Source organism: Taudactylus pleione, unplaced genomic scaffold (assembly GCF_031769625.1).
Source record: "Taudactylus pleione unplaced genomic scaffold, aTauple2 ptg000435l, whole genome shotgun sequence".
In the NCBI taxonomy this organism is placed as follows: domain Eukaryota; kingdom Metazoa; phylum Chordata; class Amphibia; order Anura; family Myobatrachidae; genus Taudactylus; species Taudactylus pleione.
The window spans coordinates 2141014-2166719 of record NW_028284837.1 but is presented as its reverse complement, the minus strand read 5'-3'; the positions used below and the strand labels follow the sequence as shown (position 1 = coordinate 2166719).

The 25706-nt window shown below is 42.9% G+C and overlaps 1 protein-coding gene across 1 annotated transcript; it reads left to right on the top strand.

The window, feature by feature from the left end:
* LOC148505893 (extracellular calcium-sensing receptor-like) lies at positions 1-25706 on the top strand. The gene is made up of 6 exons (XM_088447608.1): positions 1-8; positions 7794-8085; positions 10049-10873; positions 15836-16063; positions 19808-19931; positions 24793-25706. The coding sequence occupies exons 1-6, from the start codon at positions 1-3 to the stop codon at positions 25704-25706; spliced, it is 2391 nt and encodes a 796-aa protein (XP_088303734.1).

Genomic DNA, 25706 nt, shown 5'->3' with positions numbered 1-25706 from the left:
ATGGCCAGGTGAGTCCAGGTGAGAAGTGTATGTCCCGAAGGGAGGGGGGATGGGTAGTCCATGACCCGGCAGAGGGGGAAGTGCCGAAGGGGCACCCCCTGTGCCGGCACCTGTGCACACCTATGAATATACCTTTCCAAAATAGCAAAAAGCAGGTTTTCACACTAACATCTGCAATTGAATGTCTAGTTTTATTTTTTGCATGCATTAGCGGTTCTGAATTAATCCAAGGGTGGGCAATAAGCTGCCCCCCAGCTGCTGTTGAGCTCTGATCGCATAACTGAGGTAGGGCAGGCTGGGATGTGTAGTCCGATATCAACTGAAAATTCGCTTATTGCCCACCCCTGAATAAAACGCTTGTGTAGAACTTTTAGAGTTGACCAACAACGGCATTGAAAAAAATATGTTTATTTGACACTATAAGGGGAAGATATAAGAATTACAAATTCCCCCATGCTTGGAAAACTTAATGTTTTCTATACTGTCTAGTGATGAATGTAATTACCAGACAAAAATTACTAAGGATCCTCATCGTCTGACAGAGCAAATTCTACTCATATAAATGTAGAAGCTCTTGAGTGAACATACGTCAGGATGGATAGATCATGAGGATAAGTGGGGCTAATAGAGGAGCATAGAACAGCACCTTGAGATATTTCCACAGACAAGTGAGACTTTATTTCATACTCAGGTGATATATGAATATTTTAGGAAAGGAAGGAAAGTTGACATTGGTAAGAGAGATGGATTAGATGAGTTACAGAATTATTAATGGGGAGAGGGAGAGACAGAAAGTATGCACATTTGCTATATAGTGCTTGCACTTGCATAGTAATTCTCACTTTACTTTTTCCTCTTTGCACTCACAGGGGTGTATTTACTAAAGGTCAGTTTTGGGTTTTGTCTGATTTACTGACAAACTGACATTTTACTAAAGTCAAAACCAATGGAATACTGACCAATAACCAGAGTTTAAAACACTTTAGAACATCAGACCAAGAATTGATTAATTAACATAGACCAGAACAGAATCCGCAGATTTACTATTGGTCAGTTTTAAAACCAAACAAAACCTGATCATAAAACTACAGAAAACCCACCAAAGCAAGAGGTGAGACTAGGAGAAGGAATGCACAGATCACTTTGATCTGTGCAGGCTTCATTAGGTTAAAAAGTTAAAAAGGGTTAAATGTAAAAAAACTAATTGTGGGGTCCCCCCCATCAATCCCCAGCCCCTGGACATCTCAGCCAGGGATGGTATTGGAAAATCATAGTTAATTCCAGCATTAGGCTGAACCAGCCAAGGAGGTAATGCCATAACATTAACATGCCCAAAAATGGTCAGCCCAGGACTGGAATTCCTTAGAAAGTGGATCGTAGGGGGGACCCCACACACTTTTGCAAAACTATTTATTAGTTTTTACACCTAACAAAGCCTGCACAGATCATAGTAATCTGTAATATGCTTCACTTCTGCAGCAGATTGACTGTTGCCATCTGATCTGCTGCAATATTGAGGTTTGAATTCCGATGGGTATTGACATCAGTTTTAAAATGGCATTCAAAATTGATGCATAGTAAATGCTGTTTTTGTAGACTGCAATCATACGTTGATACACATTGACTTTTGGCTATGAAATAAACTCAAAACCAATGTTTAGAAATTGACCCCACAGCTTCTTATTGGAGCCTATTTCCCTAACAGATATTTTTGATACACACCGCTCCAGGGACCTGTGTCCTGGGCAGGTGCACTGATCCATTCTGGGCTGGTGCTGTCTGCTGTGCTGTCTGCTATGTCCTGGGCTGATGCTGCTGATCCATTCTGGTTTGGTGCTGTGCTGTCTGCTGTGTCCAACTGGGCTGGTGCAGATACTTCTGGGCTGGTGCTGCATCCATCTGGGCCCAAGTTCTGGACTCAGAAAAAAAAAATATATATATTGTCAAAAATAAAACAATGAAAGTGTCTTTTTGTGTAATATTTTTCTGTGTGTGTGTGCATGTTAGGCTTAACCGCACAAGATCCAGCCAGCAACGCAAGTTGCAACTTAGTGCTGCCTGACTCCAGTCATCATTAATAGGTACTCTGGGCCCAAGGTCTGGACCTGTAAAAAAAAATACTAAAAGCGAATTTTTTTGTGTAATCTTTTTCTGTGTGTGTGTGCATGTTAGGCTTAACCGCAGAAGATCCAGCCAGCAATGCAAGTTGCAACCTAGTGCTGCCCGACTCCAGCCGTCATCAATCGGTGCTCTGGGCCCAAGTTCTGGAGCTGAAAACATTTTTTTTTTCTTTTATCTAAAATTTGTCTGTGTGTGCACAACTGCACGTGTGTGAATTTTGTAATAACACCTTGGCTACACTATTGGTGCTTGTGACACTGCTTCAAGACCACAGAAAATATGAAGGGCTGTCACATGACAGGAGAGCCAGTTCAAGAACCACATGTTGTAGCTGTCGCCAGCAGTGCAAGGCCGTCAACTTCCTCATCCTCTATGAAGGCCCATGCTCCAGGGCTTAAGTCACGCCATCGATATGGTAAAGCAAGTTTTACTGAAGTTTAGAAAAAAATTTTTAAAGGAAATTTGCCTTTAGATAAACAAAAAATGGCAATATGCCATTCACTACATGAAGTGGCAAGGAAAGGATAAGGCCTTGGCCTTGGACTGCTCTTTCTGATAGCTCTTCTGCTTGTAGTAATAGTGGTAGTGGTCCAATTAAAAATTTGAAAGTTGTTAAGACAGCTCTGGAAAAACCAACTGTGTGTCCTGAGAAATTGAAATCACAAATCCCCGAGGAGAGTGCAAGTGTTTCCACGGTTGCCATGTGTGAACCAGACCTAAATACTATTGTACTGGATGATCCTTCAAGTTCCAACATTTGTGTGCCCTCTGTAAATGTGGGGAAGGGCAGTCAACATCTTGCAGACATTGGGCCTGATTCAGACCCACTCACGAGCGGCTGTCCGCTCGCAAGTGGGTCGATGTTATGGACTGAGCATGCGCACGACGGAGGGAGCTCCGTCGTGCGCATGCGCCAGACGCGACGAGCGAAGGAAAGTCCTTCGCTCATTGTGTCCGATCAAAGGGGGCGTGCTGTCAATGTTGATTGACAGCACGCCCCCTTTGGTGGGCGTGCTGGGGGCATGCCTCCCTGACGGGGGCGTTCCCACGGGAACGCCTCCCGTCAAAAGCCGGCCCACTGACATCACTAGTGATGTCAGTGGGAGTGATTTTGGCTCTGATAGAGCCAAAATCACTGCGGAGCTTGCGGTTGAAAACCTCAACCGCAGGCTCCGGCTCGCAAATTCGATGGTCGCGATGGTCTCGACCATCGTGACCATCACACTGCACGCTCGTATAGCCTGTGGGTGGTGACCCACAGCTATACGAGCGTCCAGGAAGACGCTCCATGAAAATGGAGCCCGGCCCTCATTCAGAGCGTGCGCTCTGCTCAGAGCGTACGGCTCTGAATGAGGGCCATAGTCATTGAGGATGCTTCTGTTGAGGAGGAGAATATTATGGTAGTTGAAGACGCTAAGGATGATGAGAATGTTGATGATGAAGATGTTGGTGATGAGGATGTTGATGCCGAGGATGTCCTTTGTGTAAGTAAGGCAACAGCTGTTGCCCATGGATTGAAAAAGCCAAAACCCATTGTTGTCATGCCAACACAAAAGACAAAACAATCTACTTCTCAAATGTGGAATTATTTCCACCCCGATCCGGACAACAGTTGTCAAGCCATATGTGACCATTGCCATGCAAGAGTGAGTAGAGGAAGGGACCTAAACCATCTAGGAACCTTCTCTTTGTTACATCACTTGGAGCGCATTCATCAAATATCAAAGTGTACGTCGCCAAGTTACAAAACTCAAAATGTAACAAGTCCAGTGTCATCTACCTGCTCCCTCTCTGTGAGATCCAAATGCCTTTGATCTCCAACACCAACACCTGCATCATCAACATCCTCATTCGTCATCGGGAGTAGTCCTGCTGCATCCAATGTTGGTATTCAAAGCATGATTGACTCCTCTCCTATCTGTGATTCTTTAGAAGGATCCTTGATGACTACGCCTGTTGCTCTGAGTGGATCTTCATCCCAGAAGGGGACAAGGAGGAAGACTACTTGTAGCATATCCTCCAAAAAACTATTAACTGTTAAACAATAGTTTGCAAGGGCAAACAAGTATGACAGCAATCACCCATTTGCACAGCAGATTACTGACGCCATAACAGCTATGCTGGTATTAGATGTGCGTCCAGTATCCACCATTACTGCAGTTTGTTTTCAACAGTTATTTAAGGTCCTGTGTCCTCGCTACCAAATCCCTTCTAGATTCCACTTCGCTAGAACAGTAATTCCAAGTCTTTACAAGAACATTATAAAAAACCTTATTAATGTCCTCAGAAATGCCGTTGTACCCACTGTCCACTTGACCACTGATATGTGGACAAGTGGGACAGGGCAAACTAAGGATTACATGACTGTACCCCACTGGGAAGGTGTATTGCCTACAACAGCAACAGCAGCAGCAACATCTACCAAAAGACAGCTGATACAGAGGCAGGCTATTCTTTGTATAACTGGTTTCACTAAGAGGCATACCACAAGGAGCCTCTTAGAAAAACTCAGGGAAATCATTGCTAAATGGCATACCCCACTTGGACTCTCCTCAGGATTTGTGATTTCAGATAATGCCACCAATATTGTGAGAGCATTACATGTGGGCGAATTCCAACACGTCCCATGTTTTGCACACACAATTAATTTGGTTGCGCAACATTTTTAAAAAACTGAAACGGTCATGCAGGAGATACTCTCAGTGGCCAGCAAAATATCTGTACATTTTAGACATTCGGCGACCACTTGTCAAAGATTGCATGACCAGCAGGTACAATTAAATTTTCCCTTCCATCAGCTGAAGCAAGAGGTAGTAACTCGGTGGAATTCTTCCCTCTATATGCTTCAGCGGATGGAGGAACAGCAAAAGGACATCCAGGGATATACAATATACAGGGGGAATGCACCTTACTCAAGTGCATTGGAGAATAATTTCCGTGCTGTGCAAGGTTTTCAAACCCTTTGAACTTGCCACATGTGAAGTTAGTTCAGACACTGCCAGCTTGAGTCAGCTCATTCCCCTCATCAGACTTTTGCAAAAACACCTGGAGAAACTGAAGGAGGAGGTGAAATGGAGCGATTGTGCAAAGTATGTCGGACTGCTGGATAAAGCCCTTGATTCACTTCACCAGGATCCAAGAGTCATCAATCTATTGAAATCTGAAAAATATATTTTGGCGACCATTCTGGATCCTAGGTTTAAGTCCTACCTTGTGAGTTTTTTTCCAACAGACCCAAATCTAAAACTGTGCAAAGAGCTGTTGGTCAAAAAATTGTCAGCTGCAGCTGCACGTGAAACACTATCATCTCCTCCTTCAGTTTCTGCAGCTGCCAGGAAAAAACTAAATTTTCATTACAGAATGCCTGCTGGTCATGCAGATCGTTCACAATAAATGACATCTGGTCGAGCCTGAGAGAACTGCCTACTAGTGACATGTCTTCTATCGTGACTATGTGTGATAGGGTCTCCATTCACAGAATGGTGGAGGACAATTTCAGAGATAACATCTTAATAGGCATGTCAGACAGTCCCTTTCAGTACTGAAAGGAAAAAGAGGCAATTTGGAGTCCCATACACAAACTGGCTTTGCATTACTTAAGTTGCCCACCCTCCAGTGTGTACTCCGAAAGAGTTTTCAGTGCAGATGGCAACCTTGTCAGTGATCGGCGTAGGAGGTTACTTCCTCAAAATGTGGAAAAGATTATGGGCCTGATTCAGAGCCGGACGCTCTGACCAGAGCGCTCGCTCTGAATCAGGGCCCTCCTCCTTGAAAATGGAGCGGCCTCCTGGCCGCTTGCATAGCTGTGGGTGACCACCCACAGCATATGCGAGCGGCCAAAAAGATGGTCGCGATGGTCTTGACCATCGTGACCATTGGACTTGCGATGGAGACCCTGTGGTAGGGTCTCCCTGCCACAAGCCCTAGAGTGATTTTGGCTCTATCAGAGCCAAAATCACTCCCACTGACATCACTAGTGATGTCAGTGGGGCTGGCTTCAGATGGTAGGCGTTCCCATGGGAACGCCTCCGACTGGCCACCATGCCCCCGGCACGCCCACCAAAGGGGGCATGCTGTCAATCAACATTGACAGCACGGCCCCTTTGGTGCGAGACCCGGAGTGATGGAAAACCTGTTGCTCCCCGGGTCTCGCACATGCGCATGACGGAGCTCCCTCCGTCATGCGCAGTGGGGAACATCGACCCACTTGCGAGCATACTGCTGCTTGCGAGTGGGTCTGAATGACCCCCTATGTTCATTAAAATTAATTACAAATTCCACGAGGAAGATCTCTACCAACAATTACATAAAAAAATTACAGAGGCGCCTATGGTGGATTCCAGCGTGGGCAAATTAATATTGTGTGAAGGAGAGGATGTACACACTGATGAGGACGAGGATATGGACAACTTGTAATGTAAAGCCAATATGTATATGGGATCATTTTCATTTCCATGTCCAATACACATTGGCAGCTTGTTTTATGGGGGTCCAAACAAACCAATAATTTCAGCCACAATTGGCAGTTCTTGTTGCTGAAATTATTGGTTTGTTAAACTGTCCTGTTTCGTATACAACATAAGGGTGGGTGGGAGGGCCCAAGGACTATTCCATCCTGCACCTTTTTCCATTCCATTATGTGCTGGTTTGGGCATTGCTGCCCGACATTTTAAAATTAATGTTATGGTTGGTTTATGAACCAATGATTCATTTTTAATTAATTTATTATCAATTTTACAGCCAGGGGTTGTACCAATGAATTTATTTTTAATAACTATACAGTCAAGGGCTGCACCCAATGAATTGTTTTTTAATTAATTTATTATCAATTTTACAGCCAGGGGATGCACCCAATGAATTGTTTTTTAAATAATTTATTAACAATTTTACAGCCAGGGGTTGTACCAATGAATTTATTTTTAATAACTATACAGTCAAGGCTGCACCCAATGAATTGTTTTTAATTAATTTATTATCAAATTAACAGACAAGGGCTGCACCAATGAATTTATTTTTATTAATTATTCAGCCAGTTGCTACACCCAATTAATAGTTTTTTATTTTTTTAATTAAATTATTATTAATTATTCAGCCCAGGGCTGCACCAACGAATTGTTTTTAATTAATTTATTATCTATTTTACAGCAAGGGGCTGCACCAACTATCAACTATCAATGCATCAATCCTCAAGGGTATCCCAACCATCATGTTTGCACTGTCATTAACTCTATTAATAATTATATCAATCAGTTTTGAGCCGGCACGCTGGATGCAACCTTTTGACCCTATAACTAGACGAAAAAATCAATATTGTGAGCTGTGAGGTTGTCAAAATTGTCTGGAAACGAGTGGAAACACATGTTTATTGAGGTTATTAATACTGTAGGAACAAAAAAAAGCCCATTTTATGTGATTTTAGCTGTTTTTTTTATTTTTTAAGAAAAAATCCAGATGCAAAACCAAAACATGAAAACAAAACACGGAAGTGAGGTTTTGGCAAAACCAATTAAGATCCAAAACCAGGGGAGATCCACATCCAAAACCAAAACTCGGGGGTCAGCGCACATCTCTAATTTACACCATTTCTACTAAGCCATTTTTTTTGTATTTTATAACTTTTTTCTGTGTAATGTACTTTTTTCACTTACAGTGTCTTTATTTCTGTCTTGAAGATTCAGGTTGGATTACTATCATCAAACTCTGGCCATGCAGTTTGCTGTAGAGGCGATTAACATGAATCCAAATGTTCTTGGCAACATGACGTTAGGATTACAGGTGTATAAGACGTGTAATGTGCCTCACTATGAATTACAAGGAGCTTTGCACTTGTTATCTGAATCCAGCACAGTAATCCCCAACTACAGGTGCCATGGGCAATCAACCTTCAGTGCTGTCATAGGATCTTCCTTTTCCACCAACTCAATTATAGTGGCAAATATGTTGGGGGTCTTCAGATACCCTCAGGTAAGAATATTTTGTTTATCTATCCTCTAGTAGCAAACATTTAATTATATGGTCTATGTAACTTTCCTGTTTTTATTTAATCAAATATTTATTAATGGTCAATGTACCATGCAACAAAGCACGAGGAAAGCTTACTTTAGGCCCAGTAAAAGTCATTTAGAAACTAGTATGAGTTGCCTTCTCTATTGACCCATTTGGGGGGGGGGGGTGGAGGAATGAGTGAAGGGAGAAAAGAACATCATGGAAGACCATCTGCTATTATAAAATTGGAGCCTGATCAAAATTACTGTAGGTCATCACTTATGCATGGTAACCTAATCACAGCTATGGTGTGCATGCACACCACACCTTATGTGCAAGGGGCAATCACCAACTCCTGCTTCAGGTGACATGCACATTAGGTGTGACATGCATGCAAGCCACAGTGACAAAACAGAAGTGGCTTGGGAATGAGAGGTAAGTATAATGGTATGGGAAGAGGCAGGGATGGGAGGAGGCAGAGTGGTTGAAGCGACCCAGGATAACACAAGGTTATTTTATTTATTAGTATAAAATAAAGAGAAAGGAGATGTGAAAAATGAGGTTGTGTATCAAGAACTCCATGGGGCAGCTCTATGGTTACATGGACGAGGAGAATCAGTTACATAATGATGTCTGTGGTCCCCATGCTTTGACAAATGCTCTTGAAGAATTCACATTTCCACTAGTTCTGTACAGTACTAGTCATCCACTCCATACTATGTTAATGACAATTTGGAAGGAAGGGTTTTTCTTTGACCATTATTTAATAGGTAGCAGGAGAGAAACTGTGGTGAATTACTTTGTTTTGGTGATGTAATGCTGATCTGGTTCTTAAATAATTTGGGAGTTATTGGATATTTGGAGAAATTAAGATATTAAGTTGATCCTATCTAGGCAGAAAAAAGAGGGTTTTGGGCAGCACCACTAAATGTGGAGAAATGTGCCCTCTAATGGCCAGTCCCTCCATGAGCTATGTGAAGTCTTTGGATGTATTGTTTGTAGCCAATTAAGACCATATAATGATCAATATAGTAGTTTATATACAAATAGAGGCTGACTTCTCCCAGACCACAGTGCTCATTCTCCAACATCTAACCAAGCTCAGACCCTCAGGGTATCACACGGGAATCAAATACAGATGAGGAAGGGGTTATTAGATCTGGAACCAGGACTTTCATAGTGTATATAAAGACAGAGTGCCTACACAGTAGACAAGAGAGGCATTGCTTAATCTTATTGTGAAAGTGTCTGAGTTGAAGATATTTTTTGGGGAATATAAATTTTGGGTTAAACTCCAAAAAGAGAAGTTATCTTTAGTTAGATCATTGTAAGTATCTAATTCCACCTGCCAGCCAGGCATCAAATTAGGTAAGGGTTAAATCATGCTGGTTGTAGTTTGGTATAAAGACTAGAGAATGTCAATGCTATAACTGTAAAATGTCAGAAATAACCTTTTGTTTTGTCTGAGAACATCACCTGTGTGCAGAAGAATCATTTAGTTCATGCCCATCAGCCATAAAATGTCTTGAGAGCACAATACAGTTCATTACTTGTTATTTACAAGACATATTGTATCTATGATTGATTCTATCCAAGTTTATATTTACAATGTACAATATAAATGACTTATTTGTCTCTTATTACAAAGAAACTGTTATTTGTAAACATTGACTAAAGGTTTCAATTTGTGATACACCTAAAAACGCATATTTTGTTTACTGAACTAAGATACGCATTTTCAAATGGAGCAAGTAAATGAATAACTTGAAATCATGGGGGGTATATTTACTACAGTGAGAATTTTTAGAACTGGAGATGTTGCCCATAGCATCCAATCAGATTATAGCTATTATCTTATAGAAGATGCTAATTACATGTTAAGTAGAATCTCTCACTTTAGTAAATTTATATGCGAATATGCAATTTCTTTTCTCTTTTCCAGATTAGTGCATCATCAAGTATCTCTCTCCTAAGTAATCGAATTAAGTTTCCCTCATTTGTCAGGACTGTTCCCAGTGATAAGGAACAGTCTAAGGGACTGGCTAAACTCATTCTGCACTTTGGTTGGACTTGGGTCGGTCTGTTGGCTGCAGACAATGATTATGGCCTACAGGGAATTCAACCAATCAGGGAAGAGATATTAAAGGCTGGGGCATGTGTGGCATTCACTGAATATATCCATTTATCTCAACCAGACCGCAATGCCCCTCACATAACCAAAGTCATCAAAGAGTCATCAGTCAAGGTTGTCATTATCTTTTCTGCTGATGTTGATATGGTTCCTATCATGAATGAGATGTTGAAACAGAAAATCAAAGGGAAGATTTTTGTCTCCAATGCTGGTTGGTCAACATCTAGTTTATTCTCATCTGGAAGCTTTGATCAGGTTTTATCAGGGTCCATTGGTTTACGCATCAACAACAGAGTGATTCCAGGATACAGCAACTATCTTAATGACATCCACCTCTCTTTGATAGAGTCCTGGGTGAACTTATATTGGGAGAAACTCTTCAATTGTAAGTTTTTGTATCAGAAAAACATGACCATCTCTTTGGATCCCACAGTGAAAGAGTGCACAGGAGCAGAGAGTGTAGACAGCATCAAGAACAGCTTCATGTACATCAACAGTTTATCATTTACTCATGGCTACTATGCTGCTGTCTATGTTGTGGCCAAAGCTTTGGAAGACCTGATAAACTGCAAATCAAGAGAAGGAGCATTATCTTCTACGAGCTGTAAAGACAATGTAAATTTTAAGCCATGGCAGGTAAAGTTACAAACGTACTATTACACAGATACTCTGCAATATTGTGTTAAAAGATAATTCTACCCAGTACAGTACTTTATATTTCTCTTTTGCTTGAGTTCACTAAGATAAAATGTTTAACTTTGATGTAGTGACCCAGTGATGTGGCTGATCTGGTCCAATGGCTTCAGTATTACAGCAAAGCACAAATCTCTGCAACCAAGGCAGACCTCTGTCACAGTGGTGTTGACAATACCCCTCAAACTTGATCCTCCCATTCTCATTCATTATGTTAATATCCAGCATATATTACTGTACTTATTGGGAGTTTACGTGACCCAATTAGCTGCAGCCCTAAATAATCAGTGTAGAAAAAATTCATTTTTTTCTAATTGTCAAAAAAATAATCTCTTATTTATAATTCAATTTAAATAGTATTTCCAGAGTGTGTGTCTTAGAGAGGCAACATATATTACTGTACTTTCTGAGTGTTTCATTGTCCTGTTACATGCACTCCAATATAATTAAAATGGAAAAAAACTATTCTGGTGTAAATGAACACTGCAGTCAGGGCCATAACTAGGGTAGTGCGACCAGTGCCATGGCACAGGGCACTGCAGGGCAGGGGGTGCTGTTTGGGCCTGTCAATTTTCCTGTTTATTATCAATCTTACTTGTAGCTTCCTCTTTTTTTATCCCCAGTATCTCCTGGCTGCCCCAGGAGTACCCCTATCTCTTCCCTGGCCCTTCCCCATAAGCAATGGCCCTTTTTCAGGTGCATATCTTATGTAGCTATTTAAAAAATGGAGATGGGGGGCCAATACTTTCTCTGGCACAGGGCACCAAAAAGTCTAGTTACGGCTCTGACTGCAGTCTTATACAATTCACTTTAAAAATAATCTTAAGAGTTTGTGTCTAGGAGAGGCAACTTATTTTACTATACTTACAGGGTGTTTTCATGTCCCCATTAGCTGCACCCCAAAATCTCCACTTTTCATAAAACTGTATGGATAAGGTAACTGTCACTCATTTACCTGTCTCAATGTACATTTACTTGGTGTGGTGGCAGTGACGTCCAACTACAGTGGCTATATTTATTTATTTTCTTATTTTTAAATTAAATCAATCATGGAATAGTCAAAAGAAGAGCAATCACAGACTAGTGCTGGCAGCCATAGTACTTCGACATCTTCTTTTAATGGAGGTCAAAGGGGAGAGAAGGTGTAATAAAGGGCACATTAAATCTAAAAAGTATTTCACAATTGAAAAGTCAACATCTCCTCTAAACATGATTGGAAAAGTTACTGACAAAAAACATAAAATTGCAAAATGCCATATACTACACACGGTATGCAGTCGGGAAGCTAGCGGATGTAATCCTGACAGCTGGCTTCCCGACTGCTTTATCCCAGTGAGGGTTAAATGACAGGAGTCTAAATCTAGACACCTGTCATTTTACCGACGCCTGGCATCCCGATCGAAGTGATGCCGAACGCGGATAGCCGCAGGGGGAGGGTTAGGTTTAGGGTTCCCGGGGGGACTTAGGGTTAGGCAACCCCCTGGGAGGTTAGGGTTAGGCTAGGGGAAGGGAGGGTTAGGGCTAGGCACCGATTCCCTACACACAGTGGCAATTAGAGGCTCAGCTACAGACCATTTATCAGTAGTGGTCCTGCTAGGGCCAAACACAGTAAGACATCTTCTGTATCATTGCCTGCAAAACCTCCTTGCTCTGTGGCTAAATGTGTCACCTCTAAAACATTCATGTCAGTGCACAAAAATCTTAGGGGTACATTTTTTAAGATTTGAGATAGGTCGAGATGACCATTTCGGGTGATTTATTCATTTTTTTCCTGCTTTCAAATTTACTAAAGGCAAAAATCGGGTGAGTAAGAGAGAGATTTCTCTCATCTCACTTGTAAAACTAAAGTGAGATAGCAATCTCGAATCAAATCACCATCAGGACAAATCGGAAGGTCTTTTCACCTAAAACATACATCTCTCAAATTTGCCAAGAATCGGGATGACAAACTCGGGTGAGATAGGAGCAAACTTTCTGCTCAAATCACTTTTCAATTTCTCAACCCCCAGAGCTGCGAGATGTTCAGAAACATACACAAATCATTGTGATTTGTGTATGTTTATTTCAGCAAATGGTTATAAAGGGTTAATTTTCTAAAAAAAATGATGTGAGGTCCCCCCCAGCAGACTAACCAACCCCGGACTTACCAGCCAGTCATGGTTCTTAAAATTACAAGGAAAAAAATGTGTAGGGTTCCACTGTAATTTAAGAATGAGCACGAGGCAGCAGGGCCAGAACTGGTTTTAAATACAGGGAGAAAAAAATTGGCGTGGGGTTACCCTTATATTTAAAGCCAGCTCTGGACCCTTTCTAGTGGGGGACTGATGCCACAGCCACCCCTGGCTGTGGCATCAGTCCCCCACTTGAAAGGGTCCGGAGCTGGGTCCTTTCACCAGGCCTGCCAGCTGCAGCATCAGCTCTGATCGCTAGTCAGCCCATGCCAGGGATCCCTGGGGAATTGGGAACCCCTCCAATAAAGGTTCCTAGGCTGATAGTACCAGCATGTGGGGCATTAAGGGCCCACTGGTACATGTAGTTTACCTGTAAAGAAATGTGTAAAAACCACACACACACCATAAAAATAAAGTTTTATTACATCCATACACACTCTTACATACTCACCTGTACCCAGATATTCATGTCCCCTTCATCAACATAAAGTATCCAATGGAAGTACCGTAGCTGTAAAAAAAAATCCAATACTCACCTATTGTCCCACGATGTTCTCCGCAGTAATCCAAATAGAGCTCCGGACACACAGTATCAACACGTTACAGCATGGTCATACAGTACACTAATGACAGTTCATTTGAGCTGTCATTAGTACCGCGAGCCAATCAGCAGCAGCTTAATATTAGCAGCCACTCATTGTCTGGGACCCACGTGGGCTCAACATTAGCAGCCGCTCATTGACTGGGTACAATGATTCGACCATGCCAGGCAAGTGGTGAATGCCAAGCCAGTAAATATCAGAGGCGTCACCGGGTCTGGTGTCATCTGGTGCGCACTCTGGATAGTCCCCGTGTACCGGAGGAGCACCCAGCTGAAAAGGGAGTGTTACCTAAATAAAGGGGGCATGGTCTCACGTGGGATCCTGACAACATTACTCCAAGGGCAGCCCAGTATCACCATAGATGCTGGGCCACCCGCGGGGACAGAGCAGTCTGCTCTGTTGGCTCCTCTTCTATACAAGAGCTGGGTGATGCAAGAGAAGGTCACAATGTAGCACCCACCTCCTGTCACTGCAGAGGAGCCGGCATTTTGGTGTCAACCATTCTGGGGGTGATACCCAGGTGTGGTCTGCACCCCCGCACCCTCTTAATGACGCCACTGAGTAATATTATTATTTTTACATATGTGTTGAAGTCAGGGGGCCTGTGTGCATTTCCCATCATGGGCCCCATCCTCTCACCCTGTCAGCTGGCAGCTGACTGACATGGCTGGCTGTCCATCACTGAATCTGTAGACTCTTTGCACTAGAGTGTGCCCAGAGTCTACTGCACATGCGCAGATCACCAGGGCAATGGCGCAGCCACCTTTTTCCCAGCGATTTCCTCACAGCATATGCACAGAATGCTGGAAACAGGGGCCCGTGTGCACCGCACACCCTGCACCCATTATAGATATGCCCCTTGTTGAAATTAACTAAATAGATTTATTAGAACTCATATGTTATTTTATGGTTTGGGACCAGAGCCATACTATATAAATGAATACCATGGTGTCTGATAAGAATTTTATAACTAAAATCCATATCATTTGAAACAAGTCACCAAAAGCTACAAGAATTATGTCTGTATTTTACATAAGGCACTAGAAAGGTCTTTATTGTATATAGGTCACTTTAATGTTCACTTTGTTGTATATCAATCACTAAAATTCTCCCTTTGTTGTTTATCAGTCAGTAAAATGGTCACTGTATTGTATAACGGTCACTAAAATGGTGTCTGTATTGTATAACGGTCACTAAAATGGTGCCTGTATTGTATAACGGTCACTAAAATGGTACCTGTATTGTATAACGGTCACTAAAATGGTACCTGTATTGTATAACGGTCACTAAAATGGTACCTGTATTGTATATACACTACAGTAGGTCACTAGAACACAAAACCTCTAACAAATCTGTTAAATCCAGATGTTGTTATATATACACCTGCATCTATAGATATTGGATAGTCACTACCTTATCTGCTGTACTGTAAGTGGTCATTTTATTATAAGGTAACATCTAGTGAAGGTTTCACTCACTCCCCTGCTTACTCAACTGCTCCTTTTCCAAAATAAGGGTAGCCTTACAGAAGGGATGCGATCAATATCTCGTCCGCGGTGATTCTGGTGGTCAGAATGCTGGTGCCAGAATCCCAACACCGGTCAGAATCCCGGCGTCGACATCCTTACTGGTAGCATCCCAAAGGTAAGTAGCAGGGTTAGCGGGAGGGTTACCATTAGGGTTAGGGGTCAGGGTTAGGCACTAGGAAGGGAGGTTTAGGAGATGGGGAAAGGTTTGGATACCTCCCGACAGGTGTCGGTATCTTAACCCTGTTGGGATGCCAGCATCAGGATTCTGACCGATGGGATCCCAAGCGCCAACATCCAGTACCCATCCCTTACAAATTAAGTTCCTTTTATGGAGGAGATTACATGTGTTTTGCTTAATGATTCCAATTCTAATGGTTTTAATCCATTCATTGTGACAAAGAAATAGTCTTTAAAAAGAGTCCTTTAGTAAGACAAAGTGTGTCAGATCTGCTATCATTGAGCAAAAGTGGAGTATCCTAAATTTATTGCCATAGTCAATTGCCTAATAATAACAATAATAATAGTAATAGTAACAATAATAATAATAATAATAATAATAATAATAATAATAATAATAATAATAATGTATAATCTACGTTACAGCTCCTGCACTATATAAGGAATGTGAGGGTTACCCTGAGCAGCGGAAGTGACATTTATTTTGATGATAGTGGAGCAATTCCTGCCGTCTATGACATTGTGAACTTACAGCTGACCCAGGAAGGGACTATCAGACCGGTCACGGTCGGCAGTTATGAAACCACCGCATCTTCTGGTCATTTTCTCAACATTAACACAAGTCGGTTATTGTGGTCTATGGGGGAAAAAGAGGTGGGACCTTGTATAGTATAATAATAAGGAGATATTTCATGCAGTTTTTTTTATCTAAATGTGAGATACTGGATACAAACCTCAGCCTATAGAGTGGAATAGTATAAACCAAAATCTAATATACAGTCGGCATCCTCCAGCACCAGGAACAGTTCAGCAAATAAGTTCTCAGAGTACATGGCTTAAAAGCTTCTGGAGTTGGAGTTGGTGGTGATTCACCAAACAGCTTTTTTTTTTACCAACCATTGTTCTTGACATACCGATAAGGGTGGGCTATATCAATTATCACAATTAGATTGAGATATATCCTACCCACACTTAAGGTGCACTTTGCTGCTGGTATGGCTCTTCCAGAATACAGCTGTCCCAGCGTTGACTTGAATTCCGGTTTTCCGACCCAGGAGTCCTAATGAGCATGCGCAGGCCAATGGCCTTTCATGCCATTTAAATTTAACTGAAAGTCACTTCAGCTGAGCCCTTGGACCCACCAGACAAGGTGAGTCATCAGTAGACCTATAGAAGTGCTTTGTCGACATTCTAATCATGTTGGCATTTCATCAACATAGACGCGTTGAATGTTGATGCCCATATGCTGCATGTCAACGTTACGACCAAGGGTGTGATTCAGTTCTGCACGCAGTGCCGATATCTAACATCTGCTGGTCATAGTGCATTTGTGTAAGTCACACTGTGCACGTGATTGAGGTAATGGGGTGTGGCTAGAGAAATGTAGGCGTGTTGCACTATTTAAACACTAATTTCTTGGCATCAATAAATTAGTTACTGCATCCTTGCTGGCAGCAGGAGAACCCTCTGTGTGTCTGGAGACCCCGCTGTGTCTGCGGCAGCTTAGCATTAACCAGAAGGCTGATGGCCGCCTGACCTGCGTTCAATGTTTCCAGTTTTGTGCGTGAGCGGCGGATGTGAGATGCTTTCAGTGGGCGTCTCTAAGCACTGGATGTCAAGTAAGTTATTAGAATTTCGCTATTGGGTCCCATGAGAATTCGCAGCTGCGATGGTATTTGCTCGAGGATCTGAATCAGGCAACATGTCGACAACCTCATGTCGACATTAAGGATGTCTAAAAAAATATCCTGAACCCATTTATTGTCTTTGTGAAAGTGCTCTACTCTGCCTTATAGTTCAACAGAGAAAGTTATCATTAGAAAGCATGGGGTTAGAACCCTGAGCCGAGACAAGAAAGATATCATTTTTTTCAGTTTCTACAGAAATGTTACAAAGCTGTTGATAGAAGTATACTTGATGGAGTTATTACAGGTACATGACTTCCCCTGACATCATTGTACTTTGCAAGAAAGTTTTTCATGGCATTACATTTATCTAATTTGCCATAGCATGGACCATGGATGACAAATAGACTATAGAGTAGCTGGAACCATGTACTGTAATCAAGGAATTTTGCTGGGGGTTGGTTAAGTCATGATAACAACCAGATCAGGAGAGGATAATGAAGAAGTTGGGAAGATAATTATTGTAGGAAGCTGAAAAAGATTATGGCCCTCATTCAGACCCACTCGCGAGCGGCTGTCCGCTCGCAAGTGGGTCGATGATCCGCACTGCGCATGCGCACGACGGAGGGAGCTCCGTCGTGCGCATGCGCGAGACCCGACGAGCGAAGGACTTTCCTTCGCTCGGAGTGTCTCATCAAAGGGGGCGTGCTGTCGATGTTGACTGACAGCACGCCCCCTTTGGTGGGCGTGTCGGGGGCGTGCCTGCCAGACGGAGGCGTTCCCAAGGGAACGCCTACCGTCTGAAGCCGGCCCCACTGATAGAGCCAAAATCACTCCTGGCATTGCGGTTGAAAAACTGAACTGCAGGCTTTTGCTCGCAGTTTCGATGGTGGCGATGGTCAAGACCATCGCGACCATCATCCTGCACGCTCGTATATGCTGTGGGTGGTGACCCACAGCTATACGAGCGTCCAGGAGGACGCTCCATATTAATGGAGGTGGGCCCTGATTCAGAGCGAGCGCTCTGGTCAGAGTGTCCGGCTCTGAATCAGGGCCTATATTTCTGCACGTAAGAGTAAATCTGGTAGGTAGAGTACAGCAAAGATGGGTCACAGTGGTGGGGAATCCTGTGAAAGTGATGCTCCGAGAGGTGTAAAAAGTCATTAAAGAAATCAAAAACTAAAGAAAATCAAGGGAATGGCCTTTGCAATGACTAGAAGAGTAAGTTCAGGGCCTGATTCAGCTTGGATTGCGAGGCCACATTCGCACACACCTGGTCGATGTTTGCGTTCTGTGCATGCGTATGAGTCACACTGCGGGAGTGCAAACTAGCTATTGCGATCGCGTAAGGGATGGCAGAGTGTACGCAGAACCTTCCAATATTGACTGACAGGAAGTGCTGTTTGTGGGTTGTAACGGGGGGGGGGGGGTAGTTGGGAGGATGCAGGCGTGCCTCTGTGTTTGGACGCCGTTACAGGGGCGTGCATAATTAAGCCCCTGCGGTGGCATACGCACACTGTGCTGTAGATACCGGCATGAAGTTTAGCAGTTTGCGAGTGAAGTCATGGTCAACCACAATTGTGCATATGGGTCCGATGTTACCAATGCTTTTGCACACTTGCGAAGACATTGCGGATGTAAGTAAAGGGAAGTGGGCGACTGGAAACTGTGGTGGGCGGCTTTGTATAGTGCTGCGATTGCATTGCGATTGTATTCAGTTGCATAAATTTGCAGTGGTCAGGTGCGTGCGAACGCAGCCTTGCGAACCGTGGTGGATCATGCCCTCAGTACATATGTGGCTTACAAAGGATTTGAAATACCCTCAGATCCATCTTCTCTAGCATTGATTCACTTGTATTTGATTTGATTTAATTGATTTACTTGTATTTGAATCACAATTGTCAGTCTAAAGTGATCATTGGATCCAGAACATTTCTTTTTTGGGTTTGTCCATTTAGAGTGGCAGAGAAGGGAGGTTTGAGAGAGTACAGTACATTTCTAGGAGTTGTGTTGTCCTGTGGATATCCAGGCCTTGCATGTTTCAGCCACAATGAAAATTTGATGCAAATTGTCTCAATTTCCCGCATTTGTGGCCACAAGTATGTTTGACAACAGTGCAAAAAAATATTGGATATTTGTTTTTTCTCCATTCAGTGTGTCTTTGTTGCTAGTCATCTGCAGGAAAGTCATAACTTGAGGGAAGGTCCTCCTACTCTACGTATATACTGTACTGTAATACTTGACTGCTCTCACACATTGCTCAACAAGATGCATGATTTTGGCAGAACTATTCTACTGCTCTGTTTGGATAATTGTAGACGGACACAAAAAATTCCTTAGGCTGAAGGTGCTGTTTACACAGTAAGGTGAAAAATATTTTATTTGGGTCCATTAAGGGTGGATAAACACACTCTATAGCTTAGTAACGACGTTCATTAATGCTGGGCAAACTACAGGAGAAGCAATTCCTGCAACTCAATATCCACAGTGCTGGTACACAGCTTGTCTTATGATGAGTTGAGACAATTACCTAGAGAAGTGGCAACTACAATAAATGCACTGCAACAGCCAAAACATTCAGCTGCTGACAATATAGTTACAGAGGAAGTGGGCACAGGAGCCAATACTTCAGCAAATTAGTTTGTGTACTGGCATCATGAACACTAGTGTTAATCTAGGTTTGTTGAATTGCATGGCACACTAAGAAGATTTATTAATTTGTGAACCTTTGGTTTTCAAAAACAAAAATCAAAACCTTGTGTCCTATCACCAGGTCCCTCGCTCAGTCTGCAGTGACAGCTGTCCCCCAGGTACCAGGAAGGCGACTATAAGAGGACAACCTGTGTGTTGCTTTGAATGTGTCCCCTGTCTACAAGGAGAAATATCTAACCAGACAGGTGAGTGATGGACCTGCTGATACTTCCTGAGATACTAAGAGACATTACAGGAAGTTACACTCTTGTTCTGGAGAGAAATAAATCTTATGCTGCTCTCTATAAATGAATCAACTTTGTGCAATCAACAGGAACATGGGCAGTTATAAGACACTATGATCCGTATTTAATTTGAGCTGAGCCGCGATACTTTTTCGCGGCCCGAACTTTTTGCCTGCTTCACCTGTTTTGCAGGCGGAAAAGTATTGCGCGCGTGCCCGCTTTACCCCGTATTCAATTTGAAAGTACGCAAAAACGGGACCCGGCGAAACTTGAACAGGCGGAAAGTACTGTCAGTATTGGGGAAATCAGCCTGACACCACCCAAAAGATGCTCTGACATGGGGGTTCACTATGGTACCCCCCGATTTGGCTTGCTGAAGGTATTTGTTGTTTTTAAACGGCCTCAATAGCTGCTAAATTGCGTTTTTCAATACATGGTGCAGAATAGCATTCAGGAGTATTTTTTTCTGAAAATAACTTATACCAGCAAATTTGGGGAACTTGAAAATGGTGGTCAGCATACTTAAAAGTTGCTAAAGTGAATTTGAAAAAATTTTTAATAATCCACCTGCCGCAAACACCTGCAATCAAAAAACCACTTGGGGCATACTTGGGGATCCCCCCAGAGTCAAGTTCGCTAGTTTTTAACTTTGTACCCCAACTTTTTTTCTATTGCCCCCTTTTTCAAAGTCTTTTTTTGGGGTGTCCTTAAGTGTTTTTTCTAATTTTTTTGACACAGTTTACCTTTGGGGGACTGTCTGAAGGCTGTACAGGGGTTCCTGCAACGTTGCACCCCCAAACCCCAATTCTTCACTTTTTTCCGCCTGCTATTCATAGGCGAAACTTTTTCGCTTAGTACATTGCATTGACTTTCTGCCTAGGCGGAAAGTCTTTCAAATTGGGGCATCACAGACGGTGTAATGGTTAGCATTACTGCCTCACAGCACAGGTCATGGGTTCGATTCCCACTACGGCCCTAACTGTGTGGAGTTTGTATATTCTCCCTGTGCTTGCGTGGGTTTCCTCCGGGTACTACGGTTTCCTCCCACACTCCAAAAATATACTGGTAGGTTAATTGGCTCCCCACAAAAAATTTACCATAGTGTGTATATGTGTTAGCATGTGGTAGGGAATATAGGCCCTGATTCAGAGCTGGACGCTCTGACAGAGCGCTTGCTCTGAATCAGGGCCACAGCTATAGCGAGCGGCCAGGAAGATGGCCATGATGGTCAAGACCATCGCGACCATCGGGCTTGTGGTAGGGTCTCGTTGCCGCAAGCCCCAGAGAGATTTCGGCTCTAAAAGAGCCGGAATCTCTCAACTGACATCACTTGTGATGTCAGTGGGGCCGGCCCCAAACGGTAGGCGTTCACATGGGAATGCCTCTGTTTGGGCAGCCACCCCCCGGCCCGCCCACCAAAGGGGGCGTGCTGTCACTCAAAATCGACAGCACGCCCCCTTTGGTACGAGACCTGGAGTGACGGTTTGCCCGTCGCTATCCGGGTCTCGCGCATGCGCACGATGGAGCCGGCTCCATCATGTGCATGTACTCTGGGCCACCATCGACCCATTTGCGAGTGCGAGTGCTCAGCGTTTGTGACCGGGTCTGAATCAGGCCCATAGGCAGGGATAAGATGTGAATGGTAAGATATTCGCTGTAAAGCACTGCGGAATATGTGTGCGCTTTATAAATAACTGGTAGTAAATAAAATAAATTCATTGAATACGGGGTAAAAGCAAAACAGGCGAAAATGACATCATCGGCGAAAAAAGTATTGCGGATCCAGACTTTTCGCCTCAAATTGAATACGGGCCTACTGTATGACCAAGAACCTGCTGAAACCCACCTCAATTGTTTTTTTTTCTATTATTTTTTTTTCTGAATCTTTCATTTAAAAAAAAAATGATCCATGATTTACCTGTGTACAGTAGGTGTGCATACCACCAGCTGTCACTGTATTCTGGACAAGTTTTGATGACTAATCCAGAGGTTTCCAAACTCTGCCCTTGCAGCCCATGTTTTAAGGATATCCATGTGTGAGCACTGGTGACTTAAATGGTTCCTCAGTCAATTTGGGTTAACTATCTGGACTTAAGCAGGGATATCTTTAAAACATGGACTGTAATGGCAGAGTTTGGGAGCCTCTGGACTAAGCTATGTGCTACTTGTATTCCACATTCTATGACAAATTAGTGATAGAGAGCATTGGCCATAGAGCTATTGATATAGCAAGGACATGCAATTATTATCTTGTGATACTGTGTCTGTCTTGTGATACTGTGTCTGTCCATGGGGCTGTGTCCAGCCTGGTGACGCCTGGCAGCTCTCACTGCTGCTTTGACAAATTTAGGTAGGCAAGGAGCAACTTTGGTAAATAGTCACTATCGGGAGAAGAATACTTAACATGATGTGTCTGGGAGTGGTATGATTTGGCTGAGGTGGCATAAGGTCAAGAGAGATATGATTTGCTGGGGGTGGCATAATGTGGATAAGGTAGGCATGATGTGGCTAGCGGTGGCATAATGTGGATGAGGTAGGCATGATGTGGCTAGGGGTGGCATAATGTGGATGAGGTAGGCATGATGTGGCTGGGGGTGGCATAATGTGGATGAGGTAGGCATGATGTGGCTTGGGGTGGCATAATGTGGATGAGGTAGGCATGATGTGGCTGGGGGTGGCATAATGTGGATGAGGTAGGCATGATGTGGCTGGGGGTGGCATAATGTAGATGAGGTAGGCATGATGTGGCTGGGGGTGGCATAATTTGGATGAGGTAGACATGATGTGGCTAGGGGTGGCATAATGTGGATGAGGTAGGCATGATGTGGCTCGGGGTGGCATAATGTGGATGAGGTAGGCATGATGTGGCTGGGGGTGGCATAATGTGGATGAGGTAGGCATGATGTGGCTGGGGGTGGCATAATGTGTATGAGGTAGGCATGATGTGGCTAGGGGTGGCATAATGTGGATGAGGTAGGCATGATGTGGCTAGGGGTGGCATAATGTGGATGGGGTAGGCATGATGTGGCTAGGGGTGGCATAATGTGGATGAGGTAGGCATGATGTGGCTAGGGGGTGGCATAATGTGGATGAGGTAGGCATGATGTGGCTAGGGGTGGCATAATGTGTTTGAGGTAGGCATGATGTGGCGGCTGGGGGTGGCATAATGTGGATTAGGTAGGCATGATGTGGCTAGGGGTGGCATAATGTGGGTGAGGTAGGCATTATGTGGCTGGGGGTGGCATAATGTGGATGAGGTAGGCATGATGTGGCTAGGGGTGGCATAATGTGGATGAGGTAGGCATGATGTGGCTAAGGGTGGCATAATGTGGGTGAGGTAGGCATGACGTGGCAGGGGAGGACATGGAAATTCATGACTATTTTGTAGTGGTGGTCTGTTGCTTTTACACATCAAACAACCCTCAGAGGCACAGTCTTTTTCCTAACACAATGTGGCCATGCCCCATTCTGAGGCACGATGGCACACAAACTCAGTAATAAGCAAAAGTAAGGGGGAAGGGGGTTATTGGCTGTACCAGTGCCAGAAATTTATCTTGGCAATTTTATACAGTATTTGTTTGAAATATGTTTGTATTTTTTTCTTTTTATACCAAAGTAACTCTATGATAAAGTCCAATATTGTTTCCCTCATTGTCTAAGATCACTTCTCCAATAATAAAATGTTCATGTTCACCTTGTCAGCTGAAGTACAGCCGGCTGCGTTTGCATCCCAGCTGACCACGTCAGTTTAAACAATTTGTTTAAACAACAGGTTTTGTCTGTTTTCTGGGGTTTGGAAGCAAATGGTTGAATGTCATTTGCTCCTACACCTTATTAGATATTCATTCCAACCACTCAACTAGTTGGATGGTTGGATGCTAGTTGGTCTAGTGTATGGCTAGCTTAACACTTTATGCTACATTTTTGCTACCATCATCTGCCAGATGTTACTCTTTTATCTTTTCTATGTCAATTACATACAGAATTGACTCCATGCTCCTTCCTCACAATCCAGCCCATCTGTGTCACCCTGTTTGTCTGCCCCCTCCCCTTTACAATGTAAGCTCTCACGAGCGGGGCCCTCTTCCCTCATGTGCTTCTCCCTCACTTACTCCTAATTTAATTTACAACAGCACCTAACCCTTGGTTGCTGACACTATGCTGCTTATTTATGCAGCAATGTATAAATCGTGTATTTGTCCTGCATTGTTTGTACTGTTAACTGTTTTTCTTGTGTTATCATTTGTCTATGTACTTGTCTTTTGTGTACGCATTTGTTTATGTACTTTGTAAGGCGCTGCGGAACCCTTGTGGTTCCATATAAATAAAGGATAATAATAATAATAATAATAATAATAATAATAATAATAATAATAATATGTTCATGTGATTTGTCCTGTCTTTTAAAATAAAGTGAAATAAAAAAGTTTAGATATTGGGGCAATACGAGATTTTGTTTTTGAAAACAATGTGAATAAACAGGAGAATAATATACCTGAAAGATGAGGTGCAGCAACATAAATCCCATAAGATGTTGGGCAAAGTCATTACCATTGCTATAATAATTCAAAATCATTTGTCCAACGTGATATTGGAAAACAACCAAATATAAATAGTTTGGACACATTAATGTTATCTACATCTGTTTGTCCTATTTTTAGTGAGTAAAACATTAAGAGATACAGTAAATACACATATTCAGAATGACTGAATGTAGATGTCCTCAAGTCCTTTGTTTCTTGCTATAATAATACAATTAAATGTCTTCAAATACAAAAATGTAAAAAGTTACATGTCATAATTTAACTATTATGTCTCTCAGATTCTGTTGATTGTCTGAAGTGTCCGTGGGACCAGTGGTCAAATCTCAACAAAAACAAATGTCTACAGAAGACTGTAGAGTACCTGCACTATGAGGATCCACTAGGAGCAGTATTGTCAACTTCAAGCATACTGTCCTCAGTCATTCCTGTTTCTATTTTAATGCTTTTCATCTACTCTAAGGACACACCCATAGTGAAAGCTAACAATTACTCTCTAAGTTGCCTTCTGCTGGTGTCGATGTCTATGTGTTTCCTCTGCTCTCTAGTTTTCATTGGGTATCCCCAACCTAAGAATTGTCTCCTACGCCAAGCTGCTTTTGGTCTGGTTTTTGCCCTTTGTATCTCATGTATTTTGGCAAAAACTATCATGGTGGTGTTTGCATTCATGGCCACCAGACCGGGCAGCAGCCTGAGGAGATGGACCACACCTCAAGTGTCCTACATGATCATTTGTACTTGTTTTCTTTTACAGTTCCTTTTATGTGTCACTTGGCTGTCACTCACCCCTCCTTTCCCACAATACAACACACAGACCAAACCTGGACTCATTATTGTTGAGTGTAATGAGGGATCACCCATTGCATTCTGGACCATGTTAGGTTACCTGTTTCTTCTGGCCACCATTAGCTTCATTGTAGCCTTCTTGGCTCGGAGACTCCCTGACAGCTTCAATGAGGCCCAGTTTATCACTTTCAGCATGTTGGCCTTCCTCAGTGTCTGGGTCTCCTTTATCCCTGCCTCCCTCAGTGCTCAGGGAAAATACACTGTGGCCATGGAAATATTTGCCATCCTGGCATCCAGTTGGGCTCTGGTGATCTGTATGTTTCTTCCTAAATGTTTCATCATAGTGTTCAGACCTGACATGAATTCCAGGGAACATCTCATGAGAAGAGACAGGGATCAGCCAATGTGA

Coding starts and splice junctions, on each gene's coding strand:
- LOC148505893 (XM_088447608.1), top strand. Junction 8,086..10,048: donor GGGTCTTCAGATACCCTCAG/GTAAGAATATTT, acceptor TCTCTTTTCCAG/ATTAGTGCATCATCAAGTAT. Junction 16,064..19,807: donor GGTCTATGGGGGAAAAAGAG/GTGGGACCTTGT, acceptor TCCTATCACCAG/GTCCCTCGCTCAGTCTGCAG.